This window comes from Bubalus kerabau, chromosome 12, assembly GCF_029407905.1.
Source record: "Bubalus kerabau isolate K-KA32 ecotype Philippines breed swamp buffalo chromosome 12, PCC_UOA_SB_1v2, whole genome shotgun sequence".
Classification (NCBI taxonomy): domain Eukaryota; kingdom Metazoa; phylum Chordata; class Mammalia; order Artiodactyla; family Bovidae; genus Bubalus; species Bubalus kerabau.
The window spans coordinates 46,760,355-46,775,359 of NC_073635.1; the positions used below are offsets into that span (position 1 = coordinate 46,760,355).

The following is a 15,005-nucleotide window of genomic DNA, read 5'->3' on the forward strand; positions in this document are numbered from 1 at the left end:
CAATGGCACCCCACTCCAGTATTCTTGCCTGGAAAATCCCATGGATGGAAGAACCTGATATGCTGTAGTCCATGGGGTTGGTAAGAGTCAGACATGACTGAGCAACTTCACTTTCACTTTTCACTTTCATGCATTGGAGAAGGAAATGGCAACCCACTCCAGAGTTTCTGCCTGGGGAATCCCAAGGACGGGGGAGTCTGGTGGGCTTCCGTCTATGGGGTCGTACAGAGTCGGACACAACTGAAACGACTGAGCAGCAGCAGCAGCAAGGTGAAGATAATGTCACTGTAGAAAGGCTTCTAATGATTTTATAAATACCAACTTACTCATTATGACAACCTGATGAGGCAGAATATAATAATCCCCATTGTACAGAAGAGTAAACAAAGACAGGGACGTTAAGTGACTTTTACAAGGTCATAAGACTAGGAGATGGCAGAGCTGGAATATAAACCAAGGAGGCTTCCTCTAGAATTCATATTTTAAACTACTAAAATACATTGCCTTTCTTCTTTAAATTTGTTTTATATTTCAGCAAGAACCATTTAAAAAATCCTTACAATACCATTGTGAATTTATTAAATAAAAGTGAGAAAAATATCGATTCATTCAGGGGGATTGGGGGTTATTTGATGAATGATTCTTAAAGAGAATCAATGAGTAGAGCATTTCAGCCTATTAGGAGTTCTCTAATGACAAGAGGAATTGATCTCTTGATTCATACTATTTGTTTTCCTCAGTGATTTAAGGTAATACAAGTGATACATCCTTTTACAATTTGGAAATGATACAAAGGTGGTATAAATAGCTAATATGATAGTTTGGAATAATAACATTAAAGAGCATCTAAAGAGCCTATAACAATAGACTGGAAAAAATTAATATGGATAAATGCAAATTCCTAATACAAACAAAAGATAAAGAATTAAATTAGTTGCATTTCACATCAAAATCCATGAAATTTACTGAGTCACTCATTCAACTAACAAAAAGTTATGAACTATGACTAAATTTATAAAGTATTGTCCAAGCTAAATTTTATGTTAGTTTGGTCTCTTTTCTGGTGGTTCACTACTAAAACATTATTCAGGAAGGGGTGGTGTGGTGGGAGCTGATTTAAAAAAAAAAAAGAAAGTCAATCATGAGGTCGGATGAAAATCTGTCAGAAGAAATTAGAATATTTGGTCTGGAAAAAGGAAACACCATAGGTACTATATATAATAGAGAACTTAAATATTTAAATGGTTAGAAAACAAAATAATTTGTAGACATTTTCTTCTTAAGAAAATACAACATATAAGTAGAAGCTATTGAGATGAAAATTTTAATCAATGAATAACTTCATCAATCTTAAATTTGCTGAAAACAGAATAGGCTTTCTACAAAACAGATATATAAAAATGGGTAGAGAGTATGCAGGAATGATTTCTCCATCATGGGGGAAGTTGGATTACAAAACATCTAACATTCAAAGACTAAAGTACTCTTCAATAAATTAGAGATCTCTTCAAGAAAATTAGAGATACCAAGGGAACATTTCATGCAAAGATGGGCTCAATAAATAAAGGAAAGAAATGATATGGACCTAACAGAAGCAGAAGATATTAAAAATTGGCAAGAATACACAGAAAAACTGTACAGAAAAGATCTTCATGACACAGATAATCATGATGGTGTGATCACTCACCTAGAGCCAGACATCCTGGAATGTGAAGTCAGGTGGGCCTTAGGAAGCTAGTGGAAGTGATGGAATTCCAGTTGAACTATTTCGAATCCTGAAAGATGATGCTGTGAAAGTATTGCACTCAATATGCCAGCAAAATTGGAAAACTCAGCAGTGGCCATGGGACTGGGAAAGGTCAGTTTTCATTCCAATCCCAAAAAAAGGCAATGCCAAAGAATGCTCAAACTATTGCACAGTTGCACTCATCTCACATGCTAGTAAAGTAATGCTCAAAATTCTCCAAGCCAGGGTTCAACAGTACGTGAACTGTGAACTTCCAGATATCAAAGCTGTATTTAGAAAAGGCAGAGGAACCAGAGATCAAATTTACAACATCCGATGGTTCATCGAAAAAGCAAGAGAGTTCCAGAAAAACATCTATTTCTGCTTTATTGACTATGCCAAAGCCTTTGACTGTGTGGATCACAATAAACTGTGGAAAATTCTGAAAGAGATGGGCATACCAGACCACCTGACGTGCCTCTTGAGAAACCTGTATGCAGGTCAGGAAGCAACAGTTAGAACTGGACATGGAGGGTGGGACAATTTGGGAGAATGGCATTGAAACATGTATAATATCATATATGAAATGAATCTCCAGTCCAGGTTCGATGCATGATACTGGATTCTTGGGGCTGGTGCACTGGGACGACCCAGAGGGATGGTACGGGGAGGGAGGAGGGAGGAGGGTTCAGGATGGGGAACACATGTATACCTGTGGCGGATTCATGTTGATATATGGCAAAACCAATACAATATTGTAAAGTTAAAAAAAAAAAAAAAGAAGAACTGGACATGGAACAACAGACTGGTTCCAAATAGGAAAAGGAGTACATCAAGGCTGTATATTGTCACCCTGCTTATTTAACTTATATGCAGAGTACATCATGAGAAATGATGGGCTGGACAAAGCACAAGCTGGAATCGAGATTGCTGGGATAAATATCAATCACCTCAGATATGCAGATGACACCACCCTTATGGCAGAAAGTGAAGAAGAATTAAAGAGCCTCTTGATGAAAGTGAAAGAGGAGATGAAAAAGTTGGTAAAGCTCAACATTCAGAAAACAAAGATCATGGCATCTTGTCCCATCACTTCATGGCAAATAGATGAGGAAACAATGGAAACAGTGGCATCTTTATGGTTTTGGACTCCAAAATCAATGCAGATGGTGGCTGCAGCCATGAAATTAAAAGATGTTTATTCCCTGAAAGAAAAGTTATGACCAGCCTAAACAGCATATTAAAAAGTAGAGACATTACTTTGCCAACAAAGGTCCGTCTAGTCAAGGCTTTGGTTTTTCCAGTGGTCATTTGTGGATGACTATGATGACATGACTATGAGGACTGTGATACATATATATGTATCATATGGTCATGTATGAGTTGAGCTATAAAGACAGCTGAGCTCTGAAGAATTGATGCTTTTGAAATATTGTGTTGGAGAAAACTCTTTAGAGTCCCTTGGACTGCAAGGAGATCCAACCCATCCATCCTAAAGGAAATCAGTCCTGAATATTCATTGGAAGGACTGATGTTGAAGCTGAAACTCCAATACTTTCGCCACATGTTGCGAAGAGCTGACTCATTTGAAAAGACCCTGATGCTGGGAAAGATTGAAGGCAGGAGAAGAATAAGATGACAGAGGATGAGATGGTTGGATGGCATCACCAACTAAATGAGCATGAGTTTGAGTAGGCTCTGGGATTTGGTGATGGACAGGGAGGCCTGTTGTGCAGCAGTCCATGGGGTCGCAGAGAGTTGGACACGACTGAGCGACTGAACTGAACTGAACTGAACATTCAAAGCCTCTACTCTTCAAGTTCTGTGAATATTAAACAGTAAACATACATGGATTTCAATCTGATACATAATAGACCAAATCAGAACTTGTAGTAATTTGATATAATCTTACAGACATTTAGCTATTAGGGATTTAATGTAGAATTACTAGTGTGTAAACATCCTATGTCCTTTTCTTCCCTCCTCAAAGTTATTGCACTAATATTTACAGTAGTCCAAAACAATCAACCAGAGAAAATCTAAATTCAATACTTTAGCAGACTCTGTCTTGGAGGCTTTCATTTAAAGCAAATAACCATGTCATATTGGAACTGTCCTCATCTATGTAATTTTCTTTCCTTCAATGCTTTTCTTCTTTTCTTTCAATACCAAGTCCTATTGGTCTATATTGTTTGGGAGTTTAATTTGTGCTGCTTCAATTAACCACAGCCTAAGATTCACATGGGTTTGAGTTCATCAAAACTCAAGGATTGGCCTTTTTTTTTCCTGTGAAAAACAGGTTGGCAAATATTTTATTTAACTCTGCCTCCGTATGTGAAAGTAGTCATGGACATTATGTAAATTGGTGTGGGTCTATGTTCCAAAAAGTTTATTTATGGACACCAAAATTTGAATTCCATATGATATTCATGTGTTATAAAAGAGTTTTCTCCTGATTTTTTCCAACCATTTAAAAATGTAAAGTCATTCTTAACTCCTAGTCCATTACAAAAATTGACAGCAGGGTAGATTTACCCAAGTTCAGCAGCTTGTAGACCCCATTCTAATGCTTGAACCAGTACCTACATTTTCAAAAATAAATTATGAGAAAATCATCATGGTTCTTGTAATTAGTACACAAGGATAACAACTAAAATATATAACACTAAGAGCTGTGTTTTTGCTTCTCTTCTGTTCAATAAATTCTTATTGCCAGTTTTATTTAGGTTGAGTTTAAGTTTAATTCTTATCATTACTATAAAAAAAGTAAGTAGCACATTCCCATATAGAGATGATCCCTATTTTTTCTTGTTTTATCTTTTTTTTCCAATACAGGTAAATCTTTTTCAGTATTTAACATTTCACTTTTAATTGGCCTTTATATTTAGGATCTTTTCAGGCAACCAAATTGTAGGCTATATTCCAATTACCCACTTGGCCCCACACTATTTGATGTGACATAAGAGTTGATGCTAAAGCTGAAACTCCAGTGCTTTGGCCACCTCATGCAAAGAGTTGACTCATTGGAAAAGACTCTGATGCTGGGAGGGATTGGGGGCAGAAGGAGAATGGACGACAGAGGATGAGATGGCTGGATGGCATCACCGACTCGATGGACATGAGTCTGAGTGATCTCCGGGAGTTGGTGATGGACAGGGAGGCCTGGCGTGTTGCGATTCATGGGATCGCAAACAGTCGGAGACGACTGAGCAACTGAACTGAACTGAACTGAAGAGTTAAACATTTTCTTTGGGGAAAATAAAAATTTCCTCTAAAATAATTTTAATTAGTATGTATAATGAGAGTTTTCTAAACACTGCTTCAAATGAGCGAGGTTATAAGAATGCTAAGTTCTCAGTAATAACTAATACCAGAAATGATTGCAAGTTGAATTAATACTGTGATTAACAAATTAACAAATTATCTAATAGTGAAAAGTCACTCAGGATTTGAAAAAGTTCTCTTCTCAGTTCTTTGACTAATAACAATGTAGCGTTCACTGGCATTCTCTCAAGAAAGGATGTAAGGATGTTTTATTAGTTCATCTGGGTCTCCTATGATATTTGTTATTTTTCTCTGGTAAGGGTACTTCTGAAAATTACATAAGGAACATAAGCCCATCTTTCTTTGGGGCTTCCCAGGTGGCGCTAGCGGTAAAGAACTCACCTGCCAATGCAGGAGACATAAGAGACAGGGATTCCATTCCTCTTTGTTTACAGAGCCACTATTATGTTAAAAAAAATCCTATTTGCATATTACTCAACTTTTTACATAAGTAATAACTAGACCTTTAGAAAATGCATAATACCTTAAAACCATCACAGTATCATACAGGGTATTTCCATAGCCGTAAAAACTCTCCATTCTCTATTCATCCCCTGCTCCCACTCACTAGCCACCACTGATATTTTTAGCAGTGATCTTCAACATTTTACCACCAGGGACCAGTTCTGTGGAAGACAGTTTTTCCACGGATGGGGTTGAGGATAATTTGGGGATGATTCAAGCATATTATATTCATTCTGTACTTTATTATTATTACATTGTGATATGTAATGAAATAAATATACAGCTCTCTATAATGCAGAATAATTGGGAGCCCCAGTTTGCATTCCAGAATTCAGGCAGTAACACGAATGATGGGGAGTGACTGTAAATACAGATGAAGCCTTGTTAACTTGCCCCCACTGTGTGTGGGGCCAGGTTCCTAACAGGTCATGTACTGGCTCCTGTCTATGGCCTGGACAGTTGTGAACCGCTGTTTTTAGGATCTCCATAGTTTTGACTTTTTCCAGCGTGTCCTACACTTGAAACCATATAGGGCAAACCCTTTTCAAACTAGCTTCTTTATAACTTAGCAGTATGCACTTGAGTTTCTTTTCATGGCTTGATAGCTCATTTCTTTTTAGCTCCTAATAATATTCACTTGTATGATAGTGAGAATTTGGCTAAGCTACTCCCTAGTATTACTGCCTCAGCATCCATTTTATTTGACCAAGTGGACGGCAGGGACCTTAAATTGACACTAGCCCTGTCATGCTAGCGCATGCCAGAGTAATGAACAAATATAAGTTCCTGGTATGATTTCCTCAACAGCCCTTGTGATCAACAGTCTTCTTAGATAAGATCCCTGGGAGGCTTACAAAACCCTACTCTTCGGTTTGAATCGACCAATCCAACCTTAGCTTGGAAACCCCAAAGTACTCATCCATGGATCCTAATAAGGCATTTGCCTCAGGTCTTGCCTTGCCCTCTCTGTCTGTACTCCATCTTAACCTCCCTGTCCAGTCTCTGGAGGCATGCCAAGTATCAATACTTCCTCCAGGTCCTATGATTAATAAACTCCTCTATTTCAGTTTTTCATATGATCTCTTATTGAACCATGGCTTACCCATTTAATAAATGTTAATTTATTTTTTGGAAACATAGTTGACTTACAATATTGTATTAGTTTCAGGTGTATATCATAGCACCTTGATATTTTTATATATTACTATCCATATAAAATTATTATAAAATATGGACTATATTTTCTGTGTTGTACACCATATGTTTGTTGCATGTTTATTTGTACCCATAGTTTGGTACCTCTAACCCCCTTTACCTAGTTGCTCCTTGCCCAACCCTCTTCCCTCAGGTAACCGCTAGTTTGTTTTCTGTTATCTGTGAATCTATTTCTGTTGTGTTTGTTCATTTGTTTTATTTTTTAAGACTCTAAATAAAAGTGAAAAGACACAGTATTTGCCTCTCTTTGTCTGCTTTATTTCACTAAATATAATACCCTCCAGGGTTATTCATGTTGTTACAAATGGTAAAAAACATAGTCATAGCAGATGGATATGCACATTTTTTTTTTATCCAGTCAACTACTGAAGGGCATCTTGGTTGCTTCCAAGTTTTGGCAATTTTGAAAACAACTTCTATAAATGTCCATGTGCAAATTTTTGTGTAGACATCAGTGTTCAACTCTTTTGGGTAAAAATCATATGATTGTATGGTAAGAACATGTTTAGTTTCATTAGAAACCACCAAACTGGGCATTAAATTCTGCATTCCCACAAGCAATGAATAAAAATTGTAACAAGGCCATTTATGTAAAACATGCTCCAGAGACTCCCCTAAACTCACACGTTTTATATTCAGAAAAACAGGATAATAATTATGTCAAATATGGATAATGCAGTGTGAGGTGTCTTTTACTTAGTTTAAAAATTAATAGTCTATTCTGTCAATGCATTTAAAGTACTTTGATTTAAAAATACATTATAAAGTAATATGAATGAAAAAGTATATACAGATACACACACATTTTAAAATGTAAACATACCTCCCACACACATATACAGAGATAGTCATAGAATTGTGTACATATATACATATGTGATGTTTGTATGTTATCTTCCACTTCCTGTTTATTTTTTAATCTACAAAAAACTTCCAATTTTAATATTTCATTTAGTTTTTTATATCCACACTGTATTATCCATTTTTAGGTATAGAAACAATCAGAAAGATCGAGTTAAATCAAGATGACAGAGCTAGTTAAGTGGCAGAAATATAATTTAACCCTTGTGGTCTTTTGAAAACAAATCAGATACTAATTTCCATACCTCAAGGCTCATAACAAAACACAAATATGCACACATACCCATGAACACAAACATAACCATACTTTCAAGCACATACACAAAATTTGAAATATATCATTTAATACTCTATGTTCATCTCCCTCTTAGTAGATATAATGGAGAACTTTAAGTTAACCAGCCTGCTTAAATATTGTACCCATAGTTCTAATTACTATAAGTGACTTTTTCTTATAATCTATTTACTATATCACTTAGCTTTTTAAAGTTAGAACTACTTGTGGAATAAGAAAAATGGATTGATTGAGTGATGGTGACTTAAGATGATCTTGGTTTTGGCCAAATCAGTCGTATAATTAAACAATTACCTTAATAACAGATGTCTCAACTCTGGATGGGGGACTCTGAACTTGTGCTGCTGCCGCCATATTTGCAATGGTGCTAAGATGGTTCATCTGGCTCATTGCCATGGTGACAGATGCTGGAGGTAGGCTGACAGGAATTAGAGGGTGGGGCATCATCATAAAAGGAAGCTCCAGTCCTGTAAAAAATGCACATGTATCAGCATCTCTCTATTCAAATAGAATGATGAAACACAGTATATCTCACTAATTAAAATGGTTAAGAACATAATCATTGAAAATTGAAGCATTTAAAAATGTTCTAATAATGGCAATCAAAGGAAAAATATTTGTCCTCTTTGTATGCAACAATGCCCATTTATCACTCAGGGAAATTAAAGTAAAAACTAACCAGTTTGGTGCCATGTTTTATCACTCACCACTCTTCATTGGTTTTTAATACAAATAGTTACTTTTTTGCTACATTATTCTGATCAATCTAATTCTTGTTTTAAATACTATGGTTTTCTTTATCATAATTAACCATCTAAATGTAATATACATTTCAACTACGTCCTATATTTTGCTATCTGATCATTACTTTTTTTTCCCTTTACAGCTATTATTTTTAGTGCTAAAAAATGCCATCGTACCATTTGGCAGAAGGTGGCTCTGCTGAAGATGGTGGAGAGGATGACTAACTGGAAGGCTATGCACTCCAGGTATGCGGGGGTGGGTAACAGAAGCCTTAGATCCCTGGGGTGGGGAAGAGTACAGTGTTTCTTTATCCCAAGAACCATCACTGCTGCCTGTGGGGAATGAATATAAATTATTTGTCTACAGTATTATTCCAAATCTTCTAATGACTAATTTGAAATGATGTTTTAAAAAACATATCACATTTGGAAAGTGGCTAAGTGATTTCTTGGGAAATAAGCTCAAGTAGATAAGTTTCTCCTAAACCATATTTTCCTTTTGTTTTTCTATTTTTTGAATGTAGTTTTTGAAAAATGACATTTCTACAATAGGAAGCCTATTTGTGGGATTTAATACTGTTTGACTAACCAATTTAATATAAAATTGACCTTATTATGTACCTCAAGAATTCATTACCTCTTGGGCCTGAATCACAGTGATAATTATAGAATGCAAAGTTATCCTTGCTTAATGGAATCCTAGTCACTCTTCAGAGTTAAGTTTCCTAACTTAATTCCATGGCAAATGCTAAACATGGAATTATTAAATGCCCAATTTGATTAGGTAGAATACAGAGAACCCAAAGATCACTTTACAAAAGATAATAATATCGAAGCAATAAATTAAATGTATGCATATCAACATCTCCTGTTTTCAATTACAGAGAAACAAGTTTATAATTGTGGCAATACCAATGCTGAAGTCAGAACAGTGCATTTGAGGGCATGCATTTTAAAATTGTGACAGTGTTTTGGATCAAGAGAATCTTGAAACACTTAATAGGATACTCTTTGAAAGATTTTTATATATCATTTTAATGTAGGCATGTTCTTAGATTAAAATATTTTAACATTTATTGCTTAACTGAATCTACTGAATGTACAAACTACCCACTTGAAAGAAATTTTCTGTAATATCCCTGTTGGTTTATGAGTTTCCATTTCTTAAAAAGGAAAAGAAACCATCTTTTCATATAATATGCTTAGAAACAGCAAAATTGGTAAAACTCCAACTTAAATACTTTAGCACTATTTAAAGCCTCATTGTAAAATCTCTACGACATAAATACTTAGTTATTGCCATGATTTTTTTTCCATTTACTTCCTGAAGACAGTTAAGGTTCAATATAAATTCAAACTCATTAGCTCAATACTGTCTGGATCTTAGAGTAAATTGTTCAGAAGTGGGTAATGAAAACTCAATTCAAATTCTTCAGCAATCAAACAAAGAAATTTTATTAAACAATGAAAAGAATCAATTAAAATGAATTCCTATCTTATCTATATTATTTTACAAGAAATCATGACAGTTTTTGGCTTAAAAAAGAAAAAAAAGGGAAGTTTATAGCTTCATACAAAAATGACTCACATAAGAGAAATTTCTCCAACTTGCTACTACATTATGATATAAAAGTTCACTTCTATTTTCACAAATTTATATGTCTTATTTCTCTACTCATGACTTTTCTGATACTTTATAACAAGGTCCTAGTCAAACATGGAGAAGTTTTAAGTATATAAATTTTGAACATATTATGTCAATAAAATATTCAGTGATAAAACTTTTGAAACATTTTCACTTAATATTTCCATTATCAAAGTATGTACAAAAGTCTTCATTACTTATTTACTTTTTATGTTATCAGTTAAAGTTAGAGTTAAAGCATAAACACCAACTATTTGGATATACGCATTGGAATAAATGTTTTTTGAATATGAAAATTGAATTGGAAATTTATAAATAATGAATTATTTTTTCTTTCTATTTCATTTAAAATATCCAAGGATTGCATTTTCACATTAGATCGCATTTTTGAGGTTAATTAACTAATAAATGAAAGAGGGAAAAATTTTCACATTCATTATTTTGGACTGAATTTGAGTTCTGCTTATACCTATTACCTACTTTTGTTTCTCTGTTCAGTTGAGCCAAATTCTTTTATTTACATCTTAATTGCTAGTTAATAAATGGGAAAGAGACATTTTCCAGATATACTTCAGTTTCCCTCTCAAATCAGTAGAGAAGCACTTATTTTTTCACATTATCAAGGTATAAAATATAAAGTTAAAATTCTGATTAAGTCCTCCTGATAAGATATTATAGACAAAATACTACCTATTTCCACATCTCTTTTGGATCATGGGATATCAGTCCTTGGGTAAGGGTAAATATCAATCATCCATATGAGAATTTTCCATAGATTGGATTTTCTCACTACATAAAATGCTCCTAGCCATCTCCGCCAATCATCATTTGGTAAATACTCATGATGTTAACTCATTTGGGTAATAAATAGAGCAAACAATTAAGAAACTAAGTCTGATGAAAAATATACAATATATAACCAAGTCAGCTGTAAGTGATTTTTGCATAATTTATAACATCCTGCTCCTCTATTAGCATGAATAAATAAGAATTGAAAATAGGCCATTTCAGAACAAGACATGCCCATATTTATTAAAAGTATAATTTTCAACTGCTTTGCTTTACATCAATATATTTAATGATATAAGCCAGTATCTACATATGAGCCTACACACAAACATGCATATGTATGTATATCTTTGAGATTAAAGTTTATTATTAAGTCTGAATGAAAACTTACAGGAGACAGCAGATTTCCTATATAAGAAAAGTCCTAATGTGGTGAAAGTGAAAGTCACTCAATCGTGTCCGACTCTTTGTGACCTCCTGGACTATACAAGTCCATGGAATTCTCCAGGCCAGAATACTGGAGGGGGTAGCCTTTCCCTTCTCCAGCAGATCTTCCCAACCCAGGAATCGAACCCAGGTCTCCCACATTGCGGGTGGATTCTTTACTAGAAAGCCCAACATGTGGTAAGGGGAGTTGGAGAGAAACAGAAAAGAACTGATTCTTCTCTCCTCTTCCATTCTAGTGGAATCCCACTATTTCTTTAATTTTACACTGGAGTACAAATAAACCTTGACCTAGTCCTAGTATCCTGAAAGAACATATATTCTATAATACGGAGTGGAGGCAAGTGTGCAGAAACTCAGACATTTGATAAATGTATAAAATGATTCCAAACCAAGAAAAATGGTCATGAGCTTGTGAAAAGGCTCAGCACATCTTCTGTTTGATTATTTAGACCTCATATGGATATTTTAATGTGCTGTGGGGGGAAGAATTAAAGGGAGAGACAATCTCCCATACCTAACCCTAAACAGAGATTGTGGAGAAGCACTGGGAGAATCTCATGCTAGACACCTGCTTACACAGGTGGAAATAAATCTGTGCTCTGACTGACAGCAGAACACACAGGCAGCTATTATATGATGAAATTAAGTAGTGTAACTACAAGCATCAGGCCGGCCAGCTCCTAATGTGTGTGGTTTGGTGTGGTTTGACGGATAAAGAATTAGCAAATGTACCATTTTACCACAACCAGATTAAGTGGGCATATGAATGCAAGAGGAAAAATTGAAATTAACACCTGATTACCAATTTTGTCTCTAGCTAAAAGCTATTTATTATGTATTTATACAATTTGAAACAATTTATTTACTCTGCTTAATTATATTGATAGTAAGAATGTATCTATGATTACATATATGCAAATATATGGAACTTATATACAAAAAGTGATTGTGTGTGTTTAGCTTTCCTTTCCTGTAAAAGCTGTGTATTTCTCATGGATAAATAAGATGATTTTAAGGTTTTATTGTTGTTTAGTCACTAAGTTGTGTCCTTTTTGTGACTCCATGGACTGTAGCCTCACCAGACTCCTCTGTCCATGGAAATTCTTCAGGCAAGAATACTGGAGTGTGTTGCCATTACATCTCCAGAAGATCTTCCCTACCCAGGAACTGAACCCGCATCTCCTGCATTGACAAGCAGATTCTTTACCACCGAGCCACATCGGAACCCTGATTCTGCAGTTCAGTGTTACTGAAATTCAAGTTCATAAGGAATACGTATGGGAGATTCCCTGCTTATATCTCTACCCCAACTTTAAGACATAGTTATATTTTCTGAAAATGTAAATAGTTGGATGGATTATCTTAGCCTTTTTGTAACTCAGATACTTTTTTTCTATGTATCCATTTTATATTTTTAAGGTATTATCTGATATATATTTTATGATGGATCTGGTTTACAGAGAAATAGACTACTTTGGGAAGAAACCCATAAATTTTGAAGCTATCTCTACTCTAAAGACAACCAGATTATCAAACAGAACTGATGGATAGCAAATATAAACTTTTCACTCCAACTATGGCCTTCAAATATGCTCTGTCAAGACTCCCTCTTCTACTCCTTAATAACCTTGAGCAGATTTTGAGCATACAAAAATCCATTCTGTTTTACACTACTCTGCATCCTCCTTTCCATCACTCCCTGCTAGCCCCAGAACCCACGTAGTTGGAAATCAGAGGGGCTTGGACAGCTTGTCATCCATTCTTCTCCCTTCTCCTGGTAAGAAAAGGGAGGTGTCTTCTCCCATCCAACTGGCCCCTGCTCAAGTTCTGCCCACACTGTCATTCCTATGGCTGTGTTTATTGGTCACTGACATCTACAATGTGGCAGCTGCCTATATCCAGAGTATTCCCTGATATGTAATGTCTGATCATTTGTCGGCGTCATCTAGCGAGACCTCCTAATTACATAGGTCCTTGACAATGAAAATTTCCTTTAGCTTTGTGCTCTTCTAAGCTCCCTAAGGAGAAGGCATTGGCAACCCATTCCAGTACTCTTGCCTGGAAAATCCCATGGATGGAGGAGCCTGGTAGCCTGCAGTCCATGAGGTTGCTAAGAGTCGGACATGACTGAGCGACTTCACTTTCACTTTTCACTTTCATGCATTGGAGAAGGAAATGGCAACCCACTCCAGTGTTCTTGCCTGGAGAATCCCAGGGACGGTGGAGCCTGGTGGGCTGCTGTCTATGGGGTCGCACAGAGTCTGACACAACTGAAGCAACTTAGCAGAAACAGCAATCTCCCTAAACGTCATGGTATTTTTAAAATTAATTTATTTATTTTAATTGGAGGGTAATTACTTTACACTATTACAGTGTTTTTTGCCATACTTTGACATGAATCAGCCATAGGTGTATATGTGTTCCCCATCCTGAACCCCCTTCCCAACTCCCTCCCCATCCCATCCCTCAGGGTCATCCCAGTGCACCAGCCCTGAGCACCCTGTCTCATGCAACAGACTTGGACTGGCGATCTATTTCACATATGGTAAGATACATGTTTCAGTGCTATTCTCTCAAATCATCCCACCCTTACCTTCTCCCACAGAGTCCAAAAGTCTGTTCTTTACATCTGTGTCTCTTTTGCTGTCTCATATATAGGATCATTGTTACCATCTTTCTAAATTCCATATATATGTGTTAATATACTGTATTGGTGTTTCTCTTTCTGACTTACTTCACTCTGTATAATAGGATCTAGTTTCATCCACCTCATTAGAATTGATTCAAATGCATTCTTTGTAATAGCTGAGTAATATTCCATTGTGTATATGTACCACAGCTTTTTTATCCATTTGTCTGCCAATGGACATCTAGATTGTTTCCATGTCCTAGCTATTGTAAACAGTGCTGCAACGAACATTGGGGTACATGTGTCTCTTTCATTTCTGGTTTCCTCGGTGTGTATGCCCAGCAGTGGGATTTCTGGGTCATATGGGAGTTCTATTTCCAGGTTTTTAAGGAATCTTCACACTGTTCTCCGGAGAAGGCAATGGCAACTCACTCCAGTACTCTTGCCTGGAAAATCCCATGGACGGAGGAGCCTGGTGGGCTGCAGTCCATGGGGTTGCTAGTAGTCGGACACGACTGAACGACTTCACTTTCACTTTTCACTTTCATGCATTGGAGAAGGAAATGGCAACCCACTCCAGTGTTCTTGCCTGGAGAATCCCAAGGACGGGGGAGCCTGGTGGGCTGCCGTCTATGGGGTCGCACAGAGTCGGACACGGCTGAAGCGACTTAGCAGCAGCAGCAGCACACTGTTCTCCATAGTGGCTGTACTAGTTTGCATTCCCGCCAGCAGTGTAGGGTTCCTTTTTCTCCACACCCTCTCCAGCATTTAGTGATTGTAGACTTTTTGATAGCAGCCATTCTGACCAGTGTTTGATGGTACCTCATTGTGATTTTGATTTGCATTTCTCTGATAATGAGTGATGT

At 36.3% G+C, this 15,005-nt stretch overlaps 1 protein-coding gene across 1 annotated transcript in view; it reads right to left on the reverse strand.

Moving 5' to 3' along the window:
* Positions 1-15,005, reverse strand: part of DACH1 (dachshund family transcription factor 1) — a 477,329-nt gene that overhangs the window by 145,359 nt on the left and 316,965 nt on the right. Inside the window, exon 4 of the mRNA XM_055542628.1 lies at positions 8,181-8,353. Within this exon, the coding sequence (XP_055398603.1) occupies positions 8,181-8,353 (173 nt within the window). The remainder of the gene's footprint in view (positions 1-8,180; positions 8,354-15,005) is intronic.